We start from the raw sequence: 25,211 nt of genomic DNA, 5'->3' as shown, positions 1-25,211 counted from the left end.
CGGGCGGCGCGGGAGCCCGGCCGGGGGCGGCGGCTCGGGACGGCGCCGCGGGTCGCCGGACGCTTCCCAGTTCGGACCGGCCATCGCGCGCGAGGGCGGCGAGATCTGCCCGGAGCAGAAGTGGCGGGCACACGGCAGGCACGCGGAGTCTCTTGCGGTTCGGGGTGCTCCGCTTCGTAGTCGCTTCAGGAGTGGTTCCTGCGGCTACGGAGTACTTTGTTGCCGTGTTGTTTAGCATCTGCCGCGGGGCCTGAGGATAGTGATACGGTATAGCGTTTGCGTTGCCGTAACCATACCGAGGTAAAAGCTATTGGCAATTGTAAATGGTGAAAGGCACTTAGAGTAGCCTAGTGCCTTGCTAGAATAGCCTTAAGTACCTGCCTGCTAGTGTAACTGTACTCACACTGGGTGTTGTGGAAGTGTTAGCACAATAAAATTCACTTTCAGCTAACACAAACTGTAATAAAACCTGGCTGTATTTTATGTACCTCGCTATCCTATACAGGTTATGAATCATCTAAATACTTGTAGATTAAATGGGTTTTGTGGAGTCTTGATCTGCTTTGCTTGTTTCTAGTTGTTGCTGTGAAGCATTTTTGCAGTGTTACTCTGCGCTTCTGTTCCTGTACTGTTTACAGGTATACAGTAGCTCTGTGTGCGCTATTGTAAGGGAAAGGAGGGAACAGCTGAGGGGATCTTAACCGATATGATAGGAAAAACAGAACTGTAAGGTTCAGAGAAGAGCATTTGGAAGGGGATTATTCTTATGGTGTTTGAATAGCTCAAGAACAAAATTATCTGACAGGTAAATGTGAGGCTAAGGGCAGGCAGTGAAAACAGATTTTGGCAGAATTAAAATGATTCCTGAAGTGAGAATCTCTCTGTACAAACAAAGAGGAAAATCTGTCTTATGCCTGTAGTGCTTGGATGGGGGAAAAGCAGGAACTTGAAGAAATTTTAAACAGCTAAACTACGATAAATATGGAGTAGAACAGTGTATTTATTTGTGAGATACACTTGTAAATTTTATTTGGAAGGGTGAAAAGAGGCAATAGAGTTAGTATGAACTGCATAATCTTCTAGGGCCACCAAATACCCTGTGACACATTAGAAGACTTATTTCTGCAGACTGTAAAGACTGAAGTCTGTGTAGCAATTCTGGAAACAATTTTAACAGAGCGATGAGCAGATGCTGATAAATTTCATTGCATAGATATCTTAGACTTTAATGTTTGAGAGAGCTGAAGGCAGAGGATATGTTCTTTTCTTTTCTAATAGCAACTGTAACAGTATAATTTCTTTCTCCTAAGAAACTGTTTTTGCTTACTTTTATGGCAACCTCATAAAAATAGCCTAACAGCAGTGCCAATTCATGTTATGACTACTTCCCACCCCCCCCCCCCAAATTTATTAAACAAACAGTCCCCTTCCTCAACTTTCTTAGTCTCCATGGTAAGGTAGGAAAACTAGAATATGTGAGCCAAAATAAAGATATGTAGGCCTTAAATATCTATTAAAAATCTCTTATTCTGAGGAGTGACCTGACTCAGAATGTTCAGCAGTACTAGAATATATTGCAGGAAGGCAAAAGATTGTATCCTTCCTAAGAAGAAAGGAATAAAGTTATCCAGAAATTGTTAATTTACTAGTTAGAACTCTTCATTGGTAAAGTAATTGTTGCTTGTCTAAACAGTGATTTGTGTAGGAAAAAGTAAATATGGTGTGTAATAACTGGACAGTTAATAGCCATCAAGATATTACATGTGACCTTATAGAAGAAAGACTCTGAAGAATTAAAAAAAAAAAAAAAAGTATTTTAAGCTATATGTTAGAATCAGCTGGCCTACATTTGTAGCTTTTTTTCTGAAGTGAAATACTTTAATTCTAGAGCTGTATGTTAAAACTTAAAGTAGGAAATAAAGAATACTTTATTCCTGGTGGACGGTGGTGAAGGCAGTAAGCAGAAAATAAAAGCCTGTAGTTTTGTAAATGTGCCGTGGGATACTTGATGATGATTAAGCACCTTGGATCTTGGCTTTAGGCATCACCTGAAAGGTGTTGTCCCTTAAAACCGTGGTATTGTGTTAACTTGCGGCTTGTCTGCCAGTGCTACCTTCCATTTAAGATGGCCATAATTGAAAATGTTTGAGTTCATTTTAAAGTTTGATTGGCTTGCAGTTAGACATAGCACAACTGTCTTAATGCTTTAGAAAATGCTAAGATTCATAGTGCTGTTTCATGATTTTGCCAAGTGATAAACCTTCCTTCTTTGTTTGTGAAAGTCCATGCTGAGGCTTAACATGAAATGAAAAATAGTTTATGTTCAATAACATAGAATGAGTTTATCTGAATGTTTCTAAAAACCTTGTAGTATTTTAAAATATTAAGACAGGAATTTGGATTATGGTAGTATGTATCTGAGAATCTTGGTAGACTGATGGACTTCACCTTTTTGCACAGTACTTATGCAGTATAAAGCAATATTTCAAGCTTCCCACAGGCTGTCTTCCAAATATGCTTCAGCTTCTGACTTGAGAGTGTTAGGTATAAAGAACATCATTTTATGGAAACTACAAAACATAGGCGCTAGCTAAAATGGTGGCTTCCATAACTGGGATGCTCCTTCAGTGACCACGCATGCATGAGTTAGTAGTGTTCAGTTTGTGAACTCAGGAGCTCTAGGATATCTCCTCAATGTCTACATAAGTTAATGAAGAAAAGGACCTACTGGTCAGTTAGTTCCATTTGAAAATGGTTAGGAGTCCATGGACTTAAAAAGGTTCAAAAATCATTTCATATATTGATGCTCAGCCAAAAACCCTTGCCATGTTTGAAAAACCTTAGCATTGCTGAGGGGATATCAAGAATCTTGGTCTGCTAGGGTTGACTGTTTTGCACAGGTGCACCTAAACTATTATTGGCAGGGGAGGAGAAAAAAAGAACAACTGATTTGCTAATGAGTTTAGCTATACTTGTAATCCAGATGAGATCAATTTCCTTTTAAAAGTCTGTCAACATCTCTGTTAGTCTTTGAGGTATTTTTATTTGGATATGAATGACTTTTTTCAGTTAACAAGAACTATTTTGTAAATTCCAGAATGTATAATTCTGCAAATCTTATCCTTAGATAAAAGGAGAACTGGCTTACTATCTCATTTGTCCCATCCCTTTCAAGTCTGAACAATATCACCAAGAAATCTGTCCAAACTGAGATGGATTTGTAAACGTTTACAAATGTGGTTTAGCTGTGCTCCTAGGAGTACATTTTAGAAATAATAGAAAATGTTTTGTGGCTGAAATTTGATGCCACTGTAGTCAGAGTGAATGAAGAAGGAATCACTTCATTTCCCTGTGATGTAGACAACACTGGCAAGAGAGAGGAAGTAGCAGCAGAACTGTATACCAGTCACTAAAATTTCCAGGTACATCTTGAAATGCAATTGCTAACTGTAATTGTTGAAACAGTGAACGAGTCTTCTTAAAGTTGAAGGTTACTTGAATAGTTCTTCTGCCATCCTCCCCCTACCCTCTAATATTTTACTGATGACCCATTTGCTGATCACTGATGACCCATCTTTATAGAGACAACCACTATTTTTCTCTGCTCCAACAGCTGCTTAAAAAAAAATGCAGATATGGCATGTAGAAGGGACAAGTGCCCTGGTTACAAGAGAATTATGACTCTGTGTGTGTGTGCGTGCGTGTGTGAAAACTTTTTGCAACAGATTCACACTGGGATACCTCTAGGCTCTTGTTTTGTCACTAGGGCACAGTAGAATCGTTGACTGTGTTGTAGTTGGATCATGGAATACTCTTGTAAGTGCATTTGCTGATATGCCCAAATCTGTTGTCTTAGACTGCCACAAGAATATTTATCCTTACCCCTAGTGTTGTTTAAAATATGTTCTGTATATTGAACTTTAACATCTTATGATACTGTTATATAAGTCTGTGTTGTCATGCATGTTAACCTGCGCTCCTTTCCCATTTAATGTTTCTTATGAGAAATTTCAGGTTAAAATAAAAGTTGAAATCTAGCAGCTAAATTTTGCTTAGTCAGCTAGTTTGAGGTGGAAACTAGTTCCTAGCAGAGAATAGACTAGCAATTGCTTTGTATTTCACTGGTTTCGTGGTGTAATGGGGTACGATGTCGGCAAAAGTGACAGAGACAAGGTTTAATAATTCACAAAGTGGCAATCAGAGGAGTCAAGATTCTAAGCCCCTGGTGGATCTTGCTCTTCTCTTTCCCTAGTCTATTTCATAATACCTTTATGTTACCTGGCATAGAGCAGCTTCTGTAAATGAACAGCCTTTGGAATTTGGATCATATAGTTGAGATGACTAAATAGAAAGCTGGTATTCTGCTTATGCATTAAAGGTGTCCTTTATTTTCCCTATCTGAAACCCAAGTTTTAGCTGGATTTAAACAAAAAATGAATACTTGTTTTTGGAAGCATAGCATTCTGCAGTTGTGTTGGTGGTTCAGAGCTGAGAAGACCTTCCTCAAGTTACACCATGGATTTGTATCTTCCCTGTCAATTCCAGGATCATTGGGAATCATCAGCTATGAACTCTCAAATGAGTGTACCTGCCAGGTATTTTCTTTGTCCTCTCCTCCTACAAATATATATAATAAAAAAAACAATTTTTGATGCTCAGTCTCAGTGTAGTTTGTTGAGATTAATTCCTCCAGATTTTATTTTCCTCTTGTTCTGTTTGACTACACAGTTGAACATAAGTGAACATGTATGTTCCTGTTCTTATTGTTGTCTCCCTCTGTGCCTCCTTCCCAACCTACCTGATGGCTTTAATGGTTAATGGCTTGTGTTGATTTCTGGCTTCCTTCCAGGAAAACAATATTCCTTTCACTTTAGATATGCTGCATTGACCTACTTAAGCCTTTTTTGGCTAAGAAAATAAAAGGATCTACCTTCTATTCTTCTACCGTAGTACAGTAGAGAATGGCACGGGCTTTTGTTTGCACTCTTCTTTATCTTCCAGATAACAAGATTTGCTAGCTTCTGTCCAGAGAGTGCTGCTTTATTTTCATTGCTTCATTCTGTAATTACAAGTAACAGGAGCTAATCTTTGGTACCCGGTAAGTCTGTTTTGAATGGCATACAAAAAACTGACCAGTACATCAGCTTAAACAGCTCTGAATTCATATTTTAACCTTTTTGTGCCACTTATGCTCCTATTGAATTTTCTTGTAACACTTGTATTCTTTATTGGCATCTAGCTCCCTCTTTCACACCTGGGTCTAAACCATTTTCATTTATCTTGTAATCTCCAGAACTGAAACAGACACTATCAGTCCATATCTGAAAAAGGGTTGAGATAGGATATGCTTTATTCTTTATCTTACCATTATTCAACTTCTTGCATAGACCCTTCTTTTCTCAATGTTCTGTTACGTTACTAGCAGGTTCCTGATTAGTGTGTATGACAATCTGCTGCAACATTAGACTTTTCTGTTTCACGGTGTGTTTGTGTAGGTATCTAATAGTGCAAAGCATATTCCATTGCATTTATGAGATCATATGATTTTACTAATTCTATGCTAGGGATTTGTGTTTCCACTGGCTCTCATTTTGGAAATGAAGATAGGGATGATTCTTCTGAATTGTCATTTCAGCTTGCTTATTCCATTTTATTTTACCTTACAAGATCATTGGAATGAGTGCTGTTAAGAAGAGAATGTTTGTGTTTTCTACACTGATAAGGAGTAGTTTTCTGCATTAACTAGTTCTTTCTTACCTTTACACTCTCTGGTATTCTGTTTTCTGTTTAGTGAGAAGAGCCTCCTTAGTTGCAATTACTCAATTCTAGACTGCAGCAATATTTACCTAGTTGCATTTGACATGCAGACAGTCACCCTAAAACAAATGGCATGAATTGCCAAAGGAACTCCTTCAGGCCAAGTCTAATGTGTTTTTTCTGAGCTATTTTAACTCGAACAGCCTGTCACTTCTTCACTCACTAGGAGGGCATTTAATGGTATTATAGACTTCTCTTGTAAGTATGGAGAATGTGGTGCTGCAAGGGTAGCTTTGGATTAAACTGGTTGCTCTCTTGGCTTTACCTCCAAAAATAATTTTTAAGCTATTCATGTATTGAAAACAAAAGATTTTTCTTTAGCACATGTGTATCTGATTGTTTCTCCTTCAATTCCTTTCTTCAATATGGTATTCCTGTTGCTCTGTGTTGCTGGAGCAGCTGTTTTGTCACAATAGTGAGTTTCAGATGAGTTTGTGTGAAGACTTTGGTATTAATTTTACTCCAGAACTGCTAAATACAATACTATATTTAGCCAGAGGCTAAAATTTACTTCTAGTAAGGGATCAACTGCTTGAAATGTTGATGCAGTCTCAGCTGTGTCACTTAGAAAAGGGTGTGGCGTTTCATAACTGTTTAGCAACAGACACAGTTTTTTACCTTACAAGGCTTTCTGGCAGTTCATTTCATTATGAAGGGAAAATATTCTGTATCTGCCAAAGAAAACTTCTCTGCCTTTGGGAAGGCAAAGAAATCGGATAATCCTCAGTCCTTTGGGTGCTATGCTATTGTATTTTCCCAGAACTGAGTAATTACAGTTGTGTCAGTTACAAGGGAAACAAACAGATGGGGCTCATGCCTTTTGTGAGCAGTAAGGTGCATCACAGATAAATTTTGTTTCTCGAGCAGTTTCCAGAAAAAATATTGCAATTTTAGTTTTGCTTGGAATATATCTTTTAAAAGATCAAAATCCTGCTTAAAATATCTATTTTCCACAGCTTCTGTTTTCCGTCACAGCTGTAGATCAGATGAGGAGAACAGTTCCCAAGAAAGTTCATAGAAAAGTTAAGAGTAAAAACTCTTTCAATTGAATCAACCAACTCGACACTTCTTAATAAAGCTGAGTTTTCTTATGTTTCTGCCACTAAAAATAAAATCTAATGGACAAAGTTGTGTGCCACAAGCCATCATTCCTTGATTCTTGTTAAATATATTGCTCTGAGGTATAACTACTGCATCCATGTTAAACTGTCCTGCAAAGAAAGGAAAAAAAAAAAAAAAGTTATGGTAGCTTTGTTAGACTCCTGATGTAAGCAGCCTTCTGTAGAGTGAGGGATGGAACATAAGATACTAGGAACTTTAGCTTCTTTTGTGGAGAAAAATGATATGGAGTACCTTTAAAGGAAATACAGCAATGGAAACAGTTGAAAATGTAAGGATCTGGTTTAGGATTAGGCTCATATTCACATCAATATTGAAAGATTGTGTCAGCTGAGACCAGGACCTAGAAGGATTTAAGTGACAGACTGATGCAAAGTATCAGGCTTGTGTGTAACTAGATCCAGTAAACATGGCCTCTAGTCAAATTAAAATGAGCTAAAAGTTTCTACTGGAGACTTTCCCTAAATCTCTTTGCCAAACTGCGGAGTATCAGAATTTTTAAGACTTGCTTACAACTGCGTACAAACAGGTGATAGAGCTTGAATTTCTTTCACCAAGAATTCAGTGCAAATTTAGTGCCAATATATGCTCAGACTAAGCTTAGGACACAGTTTTTTTTAAAAAACAAACAAACAAACAATCTTCTCTCATGTTTGATTCTGTTTCAAGGCAGGGATGGTTTCTCTTTCCGTCACCTAGTCTGATCTTTTGCTTAAGAGAGGCTAGAGAACTTTATTCTTTAAATTATTTATCAAGCATATAACTACTTGAGCTATAGAATATCTTTAAAAAAAGAGGGGGGATCTCTTTAGTTGTAGCTGATCTACAGTGCTTTGCTACATTGAATATTTAGGAGAAACTCAATAGGGCGTTTCTTCAGTGAATTTCTGATGCAAGGAATGAACCTATTTCACTGAATACAGGAAAAGCAATCATCAGGTTTTCCATTATTTAATGTATTTCAAACCTGTTTTTCCAGTGAATTCTGGATCGCGTAGAACATTTTCTCTCTAAAGGCTGCTCTTCCAACAACTTTTCTCACTTCCTCTGGCTTGTTGCCTCTCACAGCTGCAACCAGGCTGTTCTTCACCAAATCAGTCCACAATAAAAGCAGCCATTTATTTGCCTCTTAGCTTCAATAGTCAGCACAGAAAAGTGAACTTAATTGATCCCTTGATATAACCTGAAAGAAGGAAGTTTAGCACTTCCATCTGGGAGAACTGCACCTATAATATGAGGTAGATCATAGTGTTACTTTGTGACAGCATTTTTTTTAGGATAATAACATTCAGCCTTGATTAAAGGATACTGTTTTCTGTTGAAAATACACACCTCCATGAGGTAGGCCAATGGTTAATTAGCCACAATGTTAAATATAACTTTTATTTACAGTCTGAATTTGTTTATCTTCAGCTTCCTATGACTGCATTTCATTGTCTTCTGCTCAACTGAATGGTCATTTCTGGCTTCATATCCATGGAATGTATGTTTTCCAGTCCTCCATCAATTTTTTCTGTTTTTTGCTGAAGCCTTTCCAGTTCTTCAGACTCCTTTCTGTTGTGTGGCACTCAGGCTGGAAATGGTTTTCTCATTGTCCCTGACAGATCACCTTCCTGCCCTATATTCTCTGTTCTCCTGTTTTAATATCAGAGTATTTCATTATTCACAGAATTCACAGAATGACATCATACTGTGATTTTTTTGTATTAATTGCCTAAGCTTAGATTATAACTCTTTTGATTTTTTTTTTAAGTCTAATATATTCAGGAACATAGAAAAGTTGGAAGGAAAGTGTGTTAACTCTGCCCATCTACACTTATGCTTTACAACATAGTTTCTAATTACAAAATTGGAGTCTTTTCTCAAAAAAAAAAAAATCATACTTCTAAAAGAGCTAGTGATAGGTATACTCACCTTTTTACAGTAGTGAAAAGCAAACAAACTGCATAAAAGTGGAGTCTTAATTATATGTGAATGTCTTAAATAATTTGAGTTATCTCTTCATTGCAGTTAATTTGATGTTTTAAAAATGGTTAGGAAAGACCAAATAAAATTCAAGTTATTTCATTTATAAATAGCAAATTTTTCATTAATATTCCTATTGCAACACTTTAATCAGGTAAACTTATAATATGAAAACCAGGCTAATTCTAATTTCAGCAGGAATCTGATGTGCTATCAGTTAGAAAGAAAACATTTCACTTCATCTTGGACTATGTTGAACCTGGAAAGGTAGTGAGGAATAGATCTGAAATGCCATTATCTTTCACTGTTTTATTCCGTATTCATACTTCTTTTTTTTGAATCTTCTCTATTGAGAATTTTTGTTAAGCAGTAGCTTTCTCACTCCATTTTTATTCTGTATGCTGGCTAATCATTAGTCTTCACTGCTATGTTATTCTTTGGGTGGCTTTCTTTTTCTGCTGCATGTGCCATAGGAGGGGTAGTGGATTCTATTGAGCATAGCAAAGGAATTGGAGACTGGGTTGCTGCATAGTCTTATTCTCCACTGCAACAGGTGGGAAGAGGAAAATTGTGACAGGTTACTTGAATACTTTCAGTTCATATTTATCAAGGGAAAATGAGCTGTTCCCACCCCTCCCGACTGTATTTTATCTATGCAAATGTTATTTTTCTCCATTCCCAGTGAATATTTAATCCCTCTCCCTGCATGTTAACCCAGCAAACAGCAAAGAGCATAGTGAACAGCGTTGTGGTTTTGTGCAGGCATGACTAAAGAGCGCTTAGATGTGCTGTTCTGTGTAGTTCCTCCGCGGGAGGATTCTTGCTGTAGCCAGCAGCTGCGCTTGCATTCTTTGCTGATGAGCTGTGGGAGCGCCTGTTGCAAAGCCCTTTCCTGGAAGGTTAGTAACAACATCAGCTTCGCTGTGGAGGGCAGAGGAAGTTTGGAGTAGGGGGGGAAAGAAGTCTTTTGTCTGTTACGTTCCCGATGACTTAAGTGTTGGAAGGAAGGTTGCAGGAGGAGTAAATGAAAATGTGTGGGTTTTGTTTTGTGTTTTTTTTTTTTTGGTTACGATTTGCACTGTCATAGTGTGCATGGTTTTACTTTTTTGTCTTATTTTGATCCTTATGTAGATCCTTGTATTACAGGGAGGATTGATGACTTCTTTCACTCTGTGGCATGCTAGGAGGTGTTTTTAGTCTGTATTTAACAGTAAATTGTGAAGGAGAATACTGTTGTCTTTTGTTCTCTAAGAAGTTTTCAGGAGTTCTAGCTTTTGTCTCCCCTCCCTGTCTTTTCAAGGGAGAATGGGAATCTCTGTTCACTGTGCAGTTCCTTTTTGTGTGGTTTTATATAAGGAAAATTCAAATTCTGCTTGTCTTCAAAGGAGTTTTGTGACCTTTGCTGGACATTGGAGACATTGTGACCTGTTAGTCTTTGTATGTTTTTAACCACTTTTGAGTCTCAGTTAAGTGGTTAAAAGTGAGGCATTATGTAATCTGCATTAGTAGGTACAGGACTATCTTTGAAGTTATATAACTTTATTCCAGTGTATGTAGAAAATAATTTTAAAATGCGTGACAAATATTTCAGTTTTCACTGAGGATATCTGCAAGTCTTACATGTCAATGTTAATATTCCATATTTTAATATGTTAATATTTTGTCATCTTCCAGATAAAAAGGAATATCTGTAACCTTGTTTCAAAAATTGATTTCCTTTTTCTTGTAAGGAGAGACGAAAAGACTCTGAGGGTGTATTTTCTGTTACTAGAGGAAAAGCAACAGAAATACAGAAGCTAGTTTGTATCTGCAGAGTACAAATTTGTCATTCTTTTTAATTACATGAGAATGGGTCCATAATCTAATATTGATGTGTGCTACGTATATCACTTTATAGCAAACTTTTGATAGTAGTTAAAAATATTATCCATTTCTTAGGTCAGTACTGCCTTGTCTTTTTTTTTTTGTCCTGAATTTTTTAACTGAAACTGCTAAGCATTATTCTGATTATGCCAGAAGTATCCTTTTCCATCATCTATGCTTTATAAAAAAGCATTTCACATTTTAACGTTATGTTCAAGTTTCACATGCCAACTAATATGTATCTTGCTGCACTCAGTAGATATGTCTTTCTATTTCTTGATTAAACGATGAACGCTTTTGAGATGGAAACACTCATGTATCACTGTAACTGTAATAATACATAAGTATATTGCTATAACTGTTGCTGCAAGGACACTCACTAGTTCTCTGTCAGTCTTCAAGAAAAGCATCAATTTTTTCCAGGCCCTCCTTTGCCTTTGAATCCCAGGTGCTACCTATTATTGGCTCATTGAGGAATAAAGTTGTTTTTTTAAAACTGAGGTGTTTTCAAGTTTCTAGACCTCTTATGTGATGATACTTTAAAAAATTAGGGAAAAAATCTAGAAGTGAGGAAAATTGCAACCTAAAAACCAATGATGTTTGTGACCTCCCTTTAAAATACCATTAGTTAGGCAGTATGTGTCAATTTTAGAATATTTAAAGTGTTACTTACAACATGCTAATAAGAAATTTTTACTCTGATCAGCAACAGCAGAGCTGCACATGTCAGTGTTCAGGACAGGGCCCATATTGTACAGTGTAATCTGCCAGTAAGAAACTCAGACCTGTTGCTGTGTCTGTTTCCCTAGCTGACTGGAATTTAAGTCAGATACAGATTTAGTAGGGATTAAGGGGACTCTGGGCCCTTTCTTCTCTCATTAGCGCTCTGTGCTGTGATCCATGCTCGTGTCATTTTGCAGAAACTGCACCCCTGCTACCTCCCTCTCTCTCTCTCTCCCCCTCTCTCTCCTGTTTTCCATGTTGGAGTTATATTCAGCAACATCTGCCAGCTTGTGACATCACATCACTGGTCACTTCTGCATGCCTCAACCAAACGGGGAATTTCCTGTTTAAATAGGAACTCTGGCTAGCCCTGCTTTTCTACTTACCATCAATAAAATATATTTTATGGATACAAACCTTATGTATAATGTCTGTTCGTTTCCTGTATAGGTATCTTTTTCCTCCAGTATCAAGGTTCTCCCACTTCAAGAGATGTCTTTTTGACAAAGTCCCAGTGTGGAAGACACTACAGTGCACAACTGTAGTAGGCAGAATACATGCTTACTTGTCAATTAACCTTTCTCCTTTCTAGGGTTAACTGTTCTAAATTGCTTTTTATGTAACACTTCCTTATCATAAAAAAGGAAGTGGGAAGTCTACATGGAATATGGCTCAGGATCAAAAACTAGAGCTGTTATGAAAGTTAGCTATAAAACACTTAAATAATGAAATAGTTATTTTTTTCCATCTGTGGGAATTAATATCAGGTGGGGTAAATAGAGATTATCTCAGGTTATTAACAGTAATTTTGGCAAGTCTAATAAGAGGAAAAATTGGTGTAGGGCTGACTCAAGAGGAACCCTCAAATTCTGAGTTAATTTGGAATTGGGTATTTTATGAAGGAACAGAGATTTTAGTGAATTGCTTTGAGCTGTTTTAAGCCTTCAGATGTAAATTGTCTCATAGCCCACCTACCTGCTGGCTGATAATCCACCCATCAGCAGTGAAAGCAAAGCATTTTGCTTACAAAATGTTTTCAGAACAGTTTACTAAGGTGATTAAACCACAGTTTGGTCCTATTTATCACTAATATGAAGTATGTTTGTTTTATTCTTCAAATCTTTGTAACTTGGTCTCCTCATGGGATAGATATGTCTTACAGTTGTTTTAAAATCTTGATGGTGAAGTTGCTGTAGTCTGTAAATATAGTGCACTCTTATAATGTAAACTATTTATTAACAATAATTATTTGTTTCTTTCCCTTTCCCAGCATCTTTGAGGATGAAAGCATGAAACTACGACAACTGAAACTAGAAAATCAGGTAAATGGTAGTGCAGAACCTGGCAAGAATTGGTATAGGAAAATAAACACTAGCCATCTCCCCTTTCTAAGAAGGGAAGAGATGAAATTGTTTGTACTTCCTCTCCTTTCTCCCCCACTTTTCCTCATGATGGCCTGGCCTGTTGTTGTCATCTACTTTGTAATGTTTTACCTAGAGCTACATAAAAGCTGTGGCCACTGCTGTGTGGCAACAGTGAATCCAGCCCCCATTCTGTGATATGTAAGGCTGTATATGGATTCAGAATCAATGTCTTGGAGACTTGAGAACTAGGGGTGATGTGGTTAAAGATGCTAGGTCTAAGGAATACAAACAGAACTAATGGCTAAACACTTCTCCTTAAAGATTTTCCTGGCTTTTGTTAGTTTGAAAATCATCCTTGCCATGGTTGGTAGACTTGATGTCTTTGATGCATTTATGCTTCATATAGAGACTCTTACTCGTTTCATTGAGATTGAGTCACCACAAGGCAGGAATCGGTCAAAAGAGAGGAAACTCTCTGTAGGGAATTATCTAGTTTAAACATCAAAGAAAAATGTTCCTTGAGCTATAAAAAGATTTGTTTAACACTGCTGTTAAGGTAGAAAGATGTTGGAAAGCTCTCTCTCTCTCCTCTTTTTTTTTCTTTTTTTTTTTCCTTCCTCTAAGTGTATATTTACAGCCAAATGTTTAGCATGTATTAGGTAAAGTGCTTCTGTTTTTAAAGTAGCTGAGTCCTGTTTGCTGGATGCTTAGATCACCATGCTCTTCAAAGCCATAACGTATCCATCTTTAATATTCTGCTTCTGTGACATTTTAAATGCTTATAGATTAGAAGTCTTGAGATGTAAGGTTATTATGATTATCAGACCAGCCATTCCACATGGACCAGAAAACAGTGCATCTTGCAGTAAATTGAATAACGTCCAGTTCAACTAAATAGAACTTAGAGCTGAGTTTGAATTAAAGTATGTTTTTTAGAAAGGACCTTCTGTTTCAGCTGTGGATTTTCAAATCCAGACATAGAAATCTTTAGGGAACTGTTCCAGTGGTTAATAACTCTCTTTACCAGAACTTACTCATTTTTGCTTGTCTGAATTTGCAAAGCTTTGATTTCAGTCTTTGGATTTATTAGTAGCTTTTTCTATATATATTGGTGCTTATTTAAAATACTTCAGTATCCAAGAGCAAAGTGCATCTTTGGTCATAACCATGAAAGCTAGAATAATTGTTTTACCTGTAGGCCTTCCAGTAACACGTGTTAACAACATTGAATAGAAAGCATTAGTTTGAGAAAAGATTTAAGTAATCCGTAATAGAGCATATAGTGCCAAATGCCATTCAGTAATAAGTTCGAAAAATAAAGATGGTCAGACTGCTTGGTGATGGAACCTTGCTGTCATTTTCAGGACTGGTGTCCTGGGTCATGAGCAACCACAGGCTCTTAATGCTACGTACTCAGATATGTGCCCAGTTTCAGACCTTGTCATGGAGATGCATCCCTTTTCCACCAAGATAGCTGCTGGGCTGGGTGGAATTGCCTCAGAGCAGCAGGCAGTTGCACCATAAAAAGATGATTTTAAAGAATTCATACTGTTCTGCAGTTTTGTTTCAGGCTTTTTAGATTTGAATAAGGTTGTAATCATTTGAAAAACTGATGGCTAGAAACTTTCACTAAAAACATATTTTAAAACTACCCTGTTTCCTTCCATTACATACCTTGCAAATGAGATTTGGCAAGAAACGCTAACAGTCTCTCATTTGTGATTGTATATTTAGGTTTGAATGTTAACTTTGGAAGTCTTCTTTTAATGTTTTCTTGAATAATACCATGCCTTCTGAAGAAACACAGAGGTCGATAGCAGATCACTAGCAAGCCCCATGATGGACTAATTGCTGGTTGTAGCTAATGCCCCACTTGATTGAGTTTTCTTAAATGTTTATAGGAACAACAATGAAAGTTACAAAATGTTTTAAACCAGCATCATCATGTTCAGAGCCTTTGACCACACTGAGAATCTGGAATAAGCATTTGCCACAACAAAGATGTATGTCTGTCATTCATCTTTTTGATGGGTTTGGAAACTAACTGATATCAAATATTATATTATAAATAATGTATAACATCAAGTTCCATCTGTGGGCCAGGTCTGTCTGCCAGGATGCTTTTGTCTAGCCTACTGCCTTTTCCTTGCAGGAGAAAGTGGGTGGCTGCTCAGGCAGCGCTTTCTTCCTGTGCAGCAGAACCGTGTGCCTTGTAAGGCATCTGAAGCCCAAACTGCACTGCTGCCATGTCCATATGGGTGGAGAGGGTGAAGCTGAAGGCATATTTCTGAATGCCCCTAGCATGGTACTTGCTCTTGGCGGTAACTTTAATGCCATCATCACTGATGTTACCATTGCTGCCTCAGTATGAACTTAGGATAGGGGAAGAGCTGGAAGAGTGGTGAGGAGGTTTCAGAGCTAGGATCCAGCCCGCATGGCCTACTGAGGTAGGACCATGCCATGATGTTGCACCCTCAGTGGTGCAGGAGTTGGAGCCTTCCTGTGTACCATCTTACTGTTGATCACAGTTGTACGAAGAATACCTAGCTGGCTATCTTATTAGTCTGCTGTGGTATGCTCATCCTGACACAAATTCATTAGAACCAGTGTTGGTTTGTGTTTATTAAAATCTGACCGTTTAAACACCCTCTATTCTGACGTTATGCTTTTCTTTGTGGTGTAGGGAAAGTGTTTTTAAAGAAGTTTTTATACATGGAGTTCACAAAATCCTGAATGAATCATGATAGTCAGTATCTGTTATTTATTTACTGGATTACATGTTCCTCTGTCCCTGAACTATCTGAATTTTTTTTATTGTAATACTATATGAATTTTTAATGTAATACAGAGCTGGAGGAAAAGGATGGTTAGTAGAAAAAATGAAATGAAAACAGTTTTTGTTTTGATTTCATCTTAGCGGAGTAAGTCTCAAAAGAACACACAACTCTGAAGGTAAGGCTGCTATGCCACCGTGTGTAGACAGAATGAACTGCTACCAACCGTCCTGTCAGTGGGCTAGCAGGTTTTCTACATCTCAAACAAGCAAAGTAACAGAGAGAAACCTTTCTAAAACAAATGAAATGACTCTCTTGTTTTACCCCTTTGGTTATCCTGAAGCTCTTCCTAAATGAAGGTCAGCCTCATCTACCAAGAATAAAGTATATATTTCAATATGATCCTATTACCCAAAGCCTATTTTTTCTTAAGGAGAGTCTAGGAATCTCTTTTTTATAAAACAGAATGTACTATAATAAGAAAAAATAAATTATTAGACCAGTGAGCAGTCAAATGTTTCAAAAAATCTGATCTAATAATCAGTAAAGTAGCTCTTTAAAACTATTTATTCTATATTGTCCCCAGTTTTGATTTCCAGGCCTAACAGTAGTTATGCAGTTTCTTATTGCCTTTAGGATATGTCTCTCTCTTCTTGTCTGTCCATTAGCCAGGTAGAGAAGCCTAGGAAACAGTTTTTCTCGGATCCTTATTCAGAGGGTAATGTTTTGATTCTTGTGTCCCCCTCTCATTTCCACTATTAGAGATTTATAAAATATTCTGGAATTTTTAACTTTTCACTTAGCATTAAAATATAATAAAAATTGACGTTCTCCTAGGGGGCCTGACTACCTTTCTACAGAACAAATTTGATTTGTGATGAGCTTTTGCAAAGAACTGTAATTTTTCTACTTGTTTTTCTTTCCTCCTTCCATACTAATGCTTTAAGCTCTTTAAAATTCTGTTTAACTTTTGCTATGCAGGCCAACCCTTTCAAATAATTATGCAATAACAAACAGTACCAAAGAGCATAGATTTCAGAAATTATTTCAATGACAAACCAACCTAGAAAGAATAACTTTTGCAATTAGCAATATACTAACCTTAGTTGCAGCCCACTTCTCAAGAATCTTAGAGAGAGCAACAATTATGTCAGGTAAAATTACTCTCATGAGCATCCTTATGAAAATAAATATATTACAATCTAGTCTTCAAATGCAATTGTGCTTTTAAAAAATATATATCATTTTCGAGAAAAATACTTCAAAAATAGAAAGAATAAAGGAGGATCAAGAATTGGGTTGTTTAGGGGTTCCTTAGGGAGAGGTTAGCTGAGAAACTGCCATTGCTTGAGACAGAAAGCCAGAGGAAAGACACAACAGGAGAGAGAAAAAGCCTAACAGGAGAGGAAAGGGCTCTCAAGGCGTTTGTCTCAAATGGATTGAGTTCTTGGTGCTGTTTATCTGATAGATACTAGGGGACTGAGAAGAATTTGTTGGAGAAATGGTTTTTATCATGCTGAAGAACTTTCAGGAGGTTGATAAGGTGTCTAATAAGTAGGCATGGATAAACGGAGCCTACAGCAAGGGACTTGCACATCGTTTAGCATAGTAGTGCATTACAGAATATTGGAATATGTTTCTCCCTCCTCCTTCGTGCACCTTTTATAAGATTTAAGAATGTCTGTCTTTAAAATGATGTGATGCGCCCATTTACCTTGATTTATGTTCAGAGGTTGTTTCTGTTTTCATTTACTAAGAAATCATGAATGTCAAATCTATATGCATGTTAGAAAAACATTGCTTCATTTTTAGCACTAACATTTGGATTTACACTTCTTTCCTTTCAGTCCTAAATTATGTGGGAAAAGTTTGCAAGGTAGATCAGATTTCCTGTCACTGAGTCAGTCCAATAGTAATGACTCTTCTTCCTTTCCTTTTAATTTACTTATTTTACCTCTACCTCTGTGTCTTATCTCAGAGCACCAGTTTCTAAGAGCTGCCTGTTGTGAGTTCTGCCTGTGAGGTGACAGCTTTTGTCACAAAACCTGTTTCCTTTACAAATCCTGACTTGCTTTTGCTTCATTGTGAAGACATTCATAACTTCAATAGCAGAGTCAACTGAATGAATGAACAAACTCTGGTTAAGGGTTTTTAGAAATGGTATGTGCTTGTATAATACTCTATTGCCATGTAATGCATGGGGCAAAGACTGTCATCTTTACTCTGGCATTTCCTGATAGTCTTTGAGATACTATACTATAGCAATACAATGAACATATTTCTCTTAATATGAAGTTTAACCATACCGAACAGTGAGGAAAAATTATCCTTCCCTAAATGCACTGGAAGGTGTTGTCCTAAAAGACAGAATGTTTAGTCCAGTCATAACTGCAGTATTTCTACTGAATGGATAGTCCTGGTGAGCTGTTTTATCTACTCTGTCAGCTTCAATAAGGATAATGCATAGAATAATAAAATCAGAAGTACATGTTGTGTATTGTAAAATATACTTTGTGAAATACTTCATATTGGATTCTAAATGACTCTGCTGAATTTATCTCTATTTATATTAAGGATTAGTGCAGTTTAATAACTGAATAAAAGGAGTTAAAATTATTTGCTGATGATCTCAGGATAGACCAGAAAATGAGGAAGTGTCCTCATCCCTGTCTGCCACTGATGGAGAATCAAAGGCAGTGTCCCACTCCAAAGACATTGTGATATCTGCGTCTAGGATTTTTGTCAGATTACAGCATTTCAGGTTGATCAGTGATCTTGGTTAGTAACATGCCTTTGCCAATATCTGAAGCATGCTTTCAGCCTCTCTGGATGTGGTTACTCATGCCTATTTCATGTTCTTTCTTTACTTCACAGAGAGCCCTTCTAGAGAAGAAGCAGAGGAAGAAACGTCTTGATCCCTTAATGGTACAGCCAAATCCTGAGGCAAAGCTGCGCAAGTCAAAGCCCAAAGGGTGTGAGGAGCAGACTCCTTTAGTAGAAAACCCAATTCCTTTCCACAGTGATGTTACATTACATGGTAAGTAATCATCCTGATTGCAACACTTCCCAAAAATGCCAGTGCGTGCACTTTATGTCAAAGATGGTCGCCTACATTGCTGACAGTGGTCAGGGAGAAACAAAATTGAGTACACATCTCTCTCTGTAAAAAAAAAAAAAAAAAAAAAAAAAAAAAAAAAGTAGAATTGTAACACAGCATGGTTGAGCGATACTGAATGTAAAAACAAACAAAAAGCTTATCTTGAGTTTTGTGACAGCTGAGAATCATCTGCCTTTGAGTAATCTCTCCCTTATGTTGGGCTAAAAAGAACTGCCAAAATAAGTTAGGAACTTCTAGAAAGGTAGAGAGATAAGAATCCAGAATAAGAGTTTTTAGAAGCAGTAGGCTAAAGAAGAGAGAATAAACCAGTAGTGGATGCCTATACTATCCTTCAAGGCAGAACTCTCAAGACTGGGTATGACTGAATGATAAAGTAGACGAGAGCAAAACAGAGGGCTTATGAATACCAGATGAGGGTCTTACTGTTTTTTTTTTTTTTTTTTTTTTTATCTCATCTGTGGATTTCTGTGGGCTTCTGGGAGAGAACAGGAACATGACAAACAAGCTGTAGTGGTTCAGAAAGTCCTAAGCACAATGAGATATTAGGGAGCCAAAGGCAATGACTCAGTGGTCCCACAGCGTTATACTAAAACAGCCACCATTCTGTTTGGAGTGAAAAAGAGTAGTAGAGCCTTAAAGACTTCCATGTCTCAGGAAAAAAAATAAAGAAAAAAAGAAAAAGTAGCAGTGAAACCCCTTACATTCTGCTGGAAGTATCAGAAAAGAGTTTGAAAGCCATGATCCCATCAGCCTATCAAGAAAGTAACAGGAAGCATCCTATGGTTTTGAGATGTAGGACACTATAATACCACCATTATATCAGCAGTAGGGTAGAATTAAAAACAAACAAATGAAAAATCAGTGTTACCTGGCTTGAAGATCACGTGGGATCCTCTTTTAAATGTTTTTTTCGTTCTCCATATCTCTTTCAGGATCATAGGCTGGGGAGAAGAATGGTGACGTAGGTGGTAGCATTTATGTGTTTAAAATCAGCTTGGAGAAAGCTTCTGTTACAAGACGCTTCTAAATCAAAGAGAGAGTAAAACAAGATGAAAAAAGATTAGAAGAACTTTGAAATTAGAAAAATTCATTTGTGTTCTGAAGGACTACTGAAAGCTGACCACTTCCCCACTAGCTTACATAGTTCTGAAGCTTTCCCTATACAAACAAATTTTGTTAAGAAGTAGTAACAGTTGTAAACACCTCAGAAATCTGGTGACTAGATAAACTAGGTAAGTGTAGTTTTAAAATGAAAAACAGTAGGAATCCAAGAAATTCAAAGCTGAAACTACACTACACGTTGTGTGCGCCACAGATGTGTTTACAATATTATGCCAATCCCTGGCATGAAGACATTTCTTGCAATTAAGAAGTTCAATGCACAGCTGGGTTGCATGTTTAAACTTGGTATTTTCAGTTCTACCAAAAAAGTAGATAACATCTATCTGTAGTGCATTCTGCCTGTGGCTGTAGATATCTAATCACATCAATTGTGATGTTTGCTGTAGAGCACCCACTTAACGGCACAGGAGCAAACAAGGAACCTGAACATCAGGACAGGAAAAGAAGGTAGAGTAGCTTTAAATAAACAAACTGAAGGATATTACCGTGCATGACAAATACCACTGGCCTTAACTGCTCGGGCCCTTGTAAAAAATAAAAAATAAATACAATCATAATACTTATAAATGAGGGAAACTGATGCGTGACATGTTTAAGGTTAAGTTACTCACAATTTTCCTGACCAAAGCTTAAGTGAACAAAAATAAATCAATAGTTTAAAGGGATGCTTGAGCAAAGGAAAGTGAAATGAGGGACTATCTTGGGACACTTCTGTAGCAGTAAAAATTAAGGTTTTGAATTCTGCTTCATTTTGGCTTTTGCAGGCATTGATGGACCAGCTGCTTTCCTGAAATCAGAAGTGCAAGATTTAGGGACCAAACTCCAAACCCTCTCTGCTGGATCTTCCATAACAGAAGACAATGCAGATCAGGAAAATGATGGAGAGGCTCTAACAGAAACAGCAGGCAAGCCAGATCTGCAAGAAATCTTACAGAAACGAGGTAAGATATTGGGGCAGAGGTCTTTTTCAGGGCTCTTCTACTTCTTATATATATATTTTTTTTCAGTAATGTTAAAAAAAAAAAAAAGGGGGGGGGGGGAGGAGGTCATGAAGCAAGTGTCTATAGGACCTTCCTCTTAAATAAACAACTAGTAGTTTCTCCAGTGTGCAGTTAAATGCAGAACTGTAGTTTCTCCTTTTTCAGACGTGCTGATATTAATTGGAGCACTAGTTATATTTTAAAGGTTTGACAATGTGTTGTATTCCTTCTGGCTTTTTCAAGGAAATGGGTCACAAAAAACTACACTTCTCATTTTGCTGAAGTTCAAGGTGTTTTTATTCCAGATGTAATATATATGCGTATAATGCCTGAATAGTTTGACAACAGAGGGACCTTTTATAGTCAATAATACAGTAATTATTTAACTGTTGAGGAGACCTTCAGGAAAGGTACTCTTCCTGAGTCAGAGGTTACTGCAATCAGCAATTTCAGAGTTTTAGTTTCGGTAGTCAAAACTATTCGGTCCCATTGAGTAGTTTCACATTGGAGTGTCTATCCCTGCCTGCCAAGTGTTAGTTTGCTGCCAGTAGCACAGGAAACCTTTTTGTTGCATGCTGTTCAAGCGCTTTGCAGCAAAATAAAAGTGACTTGTATATAATATGGTGCACAGCTTGCTTTATTTTGCAAAACCTTCTCACAGAATGTTTCCAGGACACCTTATGAATTAAGGTACTACCATATGTAGAAATACTTTCAGTTATTCAGGTGCAACAGCTGTTTACCTATGGATAGCAACATTGAACAAGAGTTAGGACAGGAAGCAGGATAGAATGTCTGAATAGAAACTTCCGGGGAAATTACTGGAGGCAGAATGTAAACAATGAGTTTTGAAACTGGCCAGAGCACTATGGTTAACGCCTTTCCTCTTTCCAAATGTGCTTTGGGAAGTTTATTGACAGGTTGTTAAGACTACATTTTTCTGTTTCATCTGAGATGGAGAACTTCCAGCAATGGCCTTTCTATTCAATGCCATATTGGAATACTGCTATAATATTGGTTCACAGGAAAGAATTCAGATTAACAGGCTGACGCTGTTCCTATTCTGTAATGCTTTTTGCGCTTTTCCATTTCTCAACCAAATAATAGGAAGAAATCACAGAACAAAATGATGCAATTCCAAGTGGAAGGAAACACCAAACAGTAATGTGTACAGAAGTTCTTTCTAAATTTCTTTAGCCAGAGTTATTTTAGTCATATACTACAACCATGAATCAAAGCATAAACTAAGCAATCATGTATATCATGTAAAATGAGTAGTGATAAAAATCAGACAGCTGCTTAATCAGCTGAGTAGTGAAAAATGTCACTAGTGGTTTGGATTGCAAGGCTCAGAAAGCAATATACCACAAGAAGAAAAGAGTCAGCTGGAACAGCAGAGATTAATTATGAGGATAGGAGCAGAACAGCTATGTAAGAGGCATATGTGAATTAGTGATGCCATGAACTCATGAGGCTGCTTGTTTGATCCTCTGTTCTGATAGGAATTTCAGGCAGTTTGAATTTTGATGAGGAGGACACAGAAGAGGATGAAGAAACTAGTAAGAAACCAGCATCTCATTCACCGTATCCCGAATCTGAGAGGCCTAGTTCTGCAACCAGCCTGAAATCTTCTGCAGTAAGTGTCATGAAATCCATTTCCAATAAGAACTGGGCACATAACTCGTTTTTTAGTACTCGCACTTTGAGCTCTGTGCTAAAACGTAGTAGTTGCAACTGCTGTAGCTAGCATGTTCATTCCTGAAGGCAGAGAAAGATCAAAATTGTCAAGTTATCTGACTGGCTCATCAAGTTAAACACAAAGATCTAGTAATGATCAAAGGAGAACTGGGGAGAGGAACACAAGTAACCTTATCAGTGAAGAAGAGAAGACAGTGAGTCAGCTACTCCTCAGAGACCCTTTAAAGAGAAAGGTGCAAAGCTGTCTCTGGTGCAAAGCTCCAAAACTCACCAAGATGACGCAAAAAAACTAACTCTCCCCTCAGAGAGATCTTTTGGGTGGAGGAGAGGGGTGGTGGTGAGAAGCACTAGTGAACTGCAAGTCTAGGAGTGTCTTTGTGTATACACTCAGGCTTGCTACTAGCTGGGCCTGGGAATGGGGATAAAAGGGCAACCCCGTTTCTAAGGCTCAGTAAAGGAGGAATCTCCCTGGTCCTGCAGTCTGCTAGATTCAACTACCTCTAACAAAGATATCCTTCTTACCCTATACCAGATTTCTACTAGAATTTCAGTTCCTTTGATGACCATGTCTTGCATCCTGACTGTAGATGTTCTTCTGAGGCTCCTCCAGCATTAAGTTGAGGGAGTTCCACTGTCAGCTTACTCTTTTTCTTCTACTATCCTGAACCAGCATAGGCTCAGTGGTGGTTTTAGTCACAAAAAGCCCAGCCTGTCGTCTTGCAGCATCCATCAGTCCAATTTATCATGCTGCCTTATTTCCCACAGAATATTTAAAGTTTTAAAAGCAGGGAGAGTCTTTGCTTAGAATATTTCCAGCGTCTCATCCCATTTTACCTTTCCTAGCAATTCACTCCTTAACTCTGATTAGTGGGTACTTACCCCAATTTCTCCCCTCTTCAAGGGCTAGTCTTTCCTAAAAGCAAAAAAATCTTCATTCAGGACTCTTCTCAACAGGGAAACACAGATGGCTTCTTGCTAAACTCCCTTTTCCTAAATATCTTCCTCTTGAAACATGAAGTCTTCTGTTTCAACTGACCTTTCTTTTCTTGGGGAATACCAGAGCCTCTGATCTGATACTAATCTGCTAATATGATGTTTCTTCCCACAGGAAACAGGTGCTTCCTGTACTCCATCTCCTCAGGCAGATGCACAGCTGGGAGAGGTAGAGAACTTGGAGGATTTTGCATTACGCCCTGCACCCCGTGGTATTACGATCAAATGTCGAATCACTAGAGATAAGAAGGGAATGGACCGGGGCTTCTTCCCAACTTATTACATGCATCTGGAAAGGGATGACAACAGAAAGGTATTGGGATCAGCGCACGGTATCTTGGCTATTGTACTCCTACCACAGACCATTTTTGGTGTAATGGGGAGCAGTGCATAAATGGGTAAGAAATCAGAAGCTGAGGAGAGAAAGCATGCTGATGAGAATGGCTTATATTTGACAAGGCACTAAGCAAGGTTTAGAAGCAATAATATAATGAAAGATGAAATAGAAAAGTATAAAGACATAAGGGATAAAGGAGAACAAAGGGACTGAGTCCTTCCAGAAGAAAAGGAAGGAAGACGAAAAAGGAAAGTTGCTTTAAATCTAGATTGTTGAAGGGGCTGATTGAAGGGTTAGGATTTCAGGCTGTTCACTTGTGGAAGAGGTCAAAAGTGTGGAGAGTGTAGTAACAGCACAGAGTGAAAAGGAGAATGGGTGAGGGGAAACAGCTAAGAGTTTGGATAGCAATGCCTAGCTATGCACCTGGATTCTTTGAAAGCTCCAGTCTTGATTGAAGTTTTGTATTTTCAGACATTCCTTCTTGCAGGGCGAAAGCGGAAAAAGAGCAAAACGTCCAATTACCTCATATCAGTTGACCCAACTGACTTATCTCGGGAAGGGGAAAGTTTCATTGGAAAACTCAGGTGAGAGCCACAGATGAAAAACTGAGACAAATATACAGCTTCTGTAGTAGGAGAGATTGTATTTTCATTTTATCTGAGTTGGAATTGCGAATAGCAATTTGGTCTTAGTTCAGAGAGAATGAACTTGCCTCATCCTGGTTAATGTAATCTGTATTCACCTGGGTTGGCAACCTTTCTTCAGAGTTACCATTCAACATGGCAATTTAGAGAAGGAATCCTGTCTTGATGCTTTTCCAGGACAGGTTACAGGCTCAGTTCAACTATGGACTCTTCTGCTGAAGCTCCTTAGTGAGCTGACGATAGGAAGATTCAGATGGGAGTGCCTGGAGATGTGTAAGTGGTTTCACTGTGCTGCACAGTTACCTTCAGAAGATGACAAAATTTTCCACTGACACATCTCTCTCTTTCTGTCTCTTCCCATTATCTGACGTTAGGTCAAACCTCATGGGAACTAAATTTACAGTCTATGATCATGGAGTTAGCCCAATCAAGGCACAAGGTCTAGTGGAAAAGGCTCATACTCGACAGGAGCTTGCAGCCATTTGTTATGTAAGTAGTGTTTCTCCCCTTTTGTCCCTCTTCCTTTTTGTAGCCTGGCTTCCAGGCAAGCTGGGCTCACAAAATTATGCTGCCTGGAAGCTTCCCCTACTTAAGTTTGAATTAGTTAATGAATTTCAACCAGATTAGACAAAGGGCAGAGGACTCAGAGATAAGTTCCTACAAGTTTCATTAAAAAAAAATCAGTGCTGGGGTA

The 25,211-nt window shown here is 37.9% G+C and overlaps 1 protein-coding gene across 8 annotated transcripts in view; it reads left to right on the top strand.

The window, feature by feature from the left end:
- TULP3 (TUB like protein 3) overlaps positions 1-25,211 on the top strand; it is a 32,900-nt gene that overhangs the window by 450 nt on the left and 7,239 nt on the right. The window contains exons 2-10 of one of the 8 annotated variants that reach the window (XM_068955084.1): positions 4,546-4,595; positions 5,002-5,098; positions 12,758-12,809; positions 18,500-18,662; positions 20,630-20,806; positions 22,348-22,481; positions 23,652-23,849; positions 24,345-24,457; positions 24,892-25,006. In XM_068955084.1, coding sequence (XP_068811185.1) covers positions 12,777-12,809; positions 18,500-18,662; positions 20,630-20,806; positions 22,348-22,481; positions 23,652-23,849; positions 24,345-24,457; positions 24,892-25,006 — 933 coding nt within the window. In that variant the 5' untranslated portion in view covers positions 4,546-4,595; positions 5,002-5,098; positions 12,758-12,776. Of the gene's footprint in view, positions 1-5; positions 301-4,545; positions 4,596-5,001; positions 5,099-9,636; positions 9,801-9,891; positions 9,934-12,757; positions 12,810-18,499; positions 18,663-20,629; positions 20,807-22,347; positions 22,482-23,651; positions 23,850-24,344; positions 24,458-24,891; positions 25,007-25,211 lie in introns of those variants that run through there. The other 7 variants (XM_068955042.1, XM_068955070.1, XM_009682311.2 and 4 more) reach the window with 7 other exon arrangements.

Source organism: Struthio camelus, chromosome 1 (genome assembly GCF_040807025.1).
Source record: "Struthio camelus isolate bStrCam1 chromosome 1, bStrCam1.hap1, whole genome shotgun sequence".
Classification (NCBI taxonomy): Eukaryota; Metazoa; Chordata; class Aves; order Struthioniformes; family Struthionidae; genus Struthio; species Struthio camelus.
This window is presented reverse-complemented; position numbering and strand designations above follow the sequence as displayed.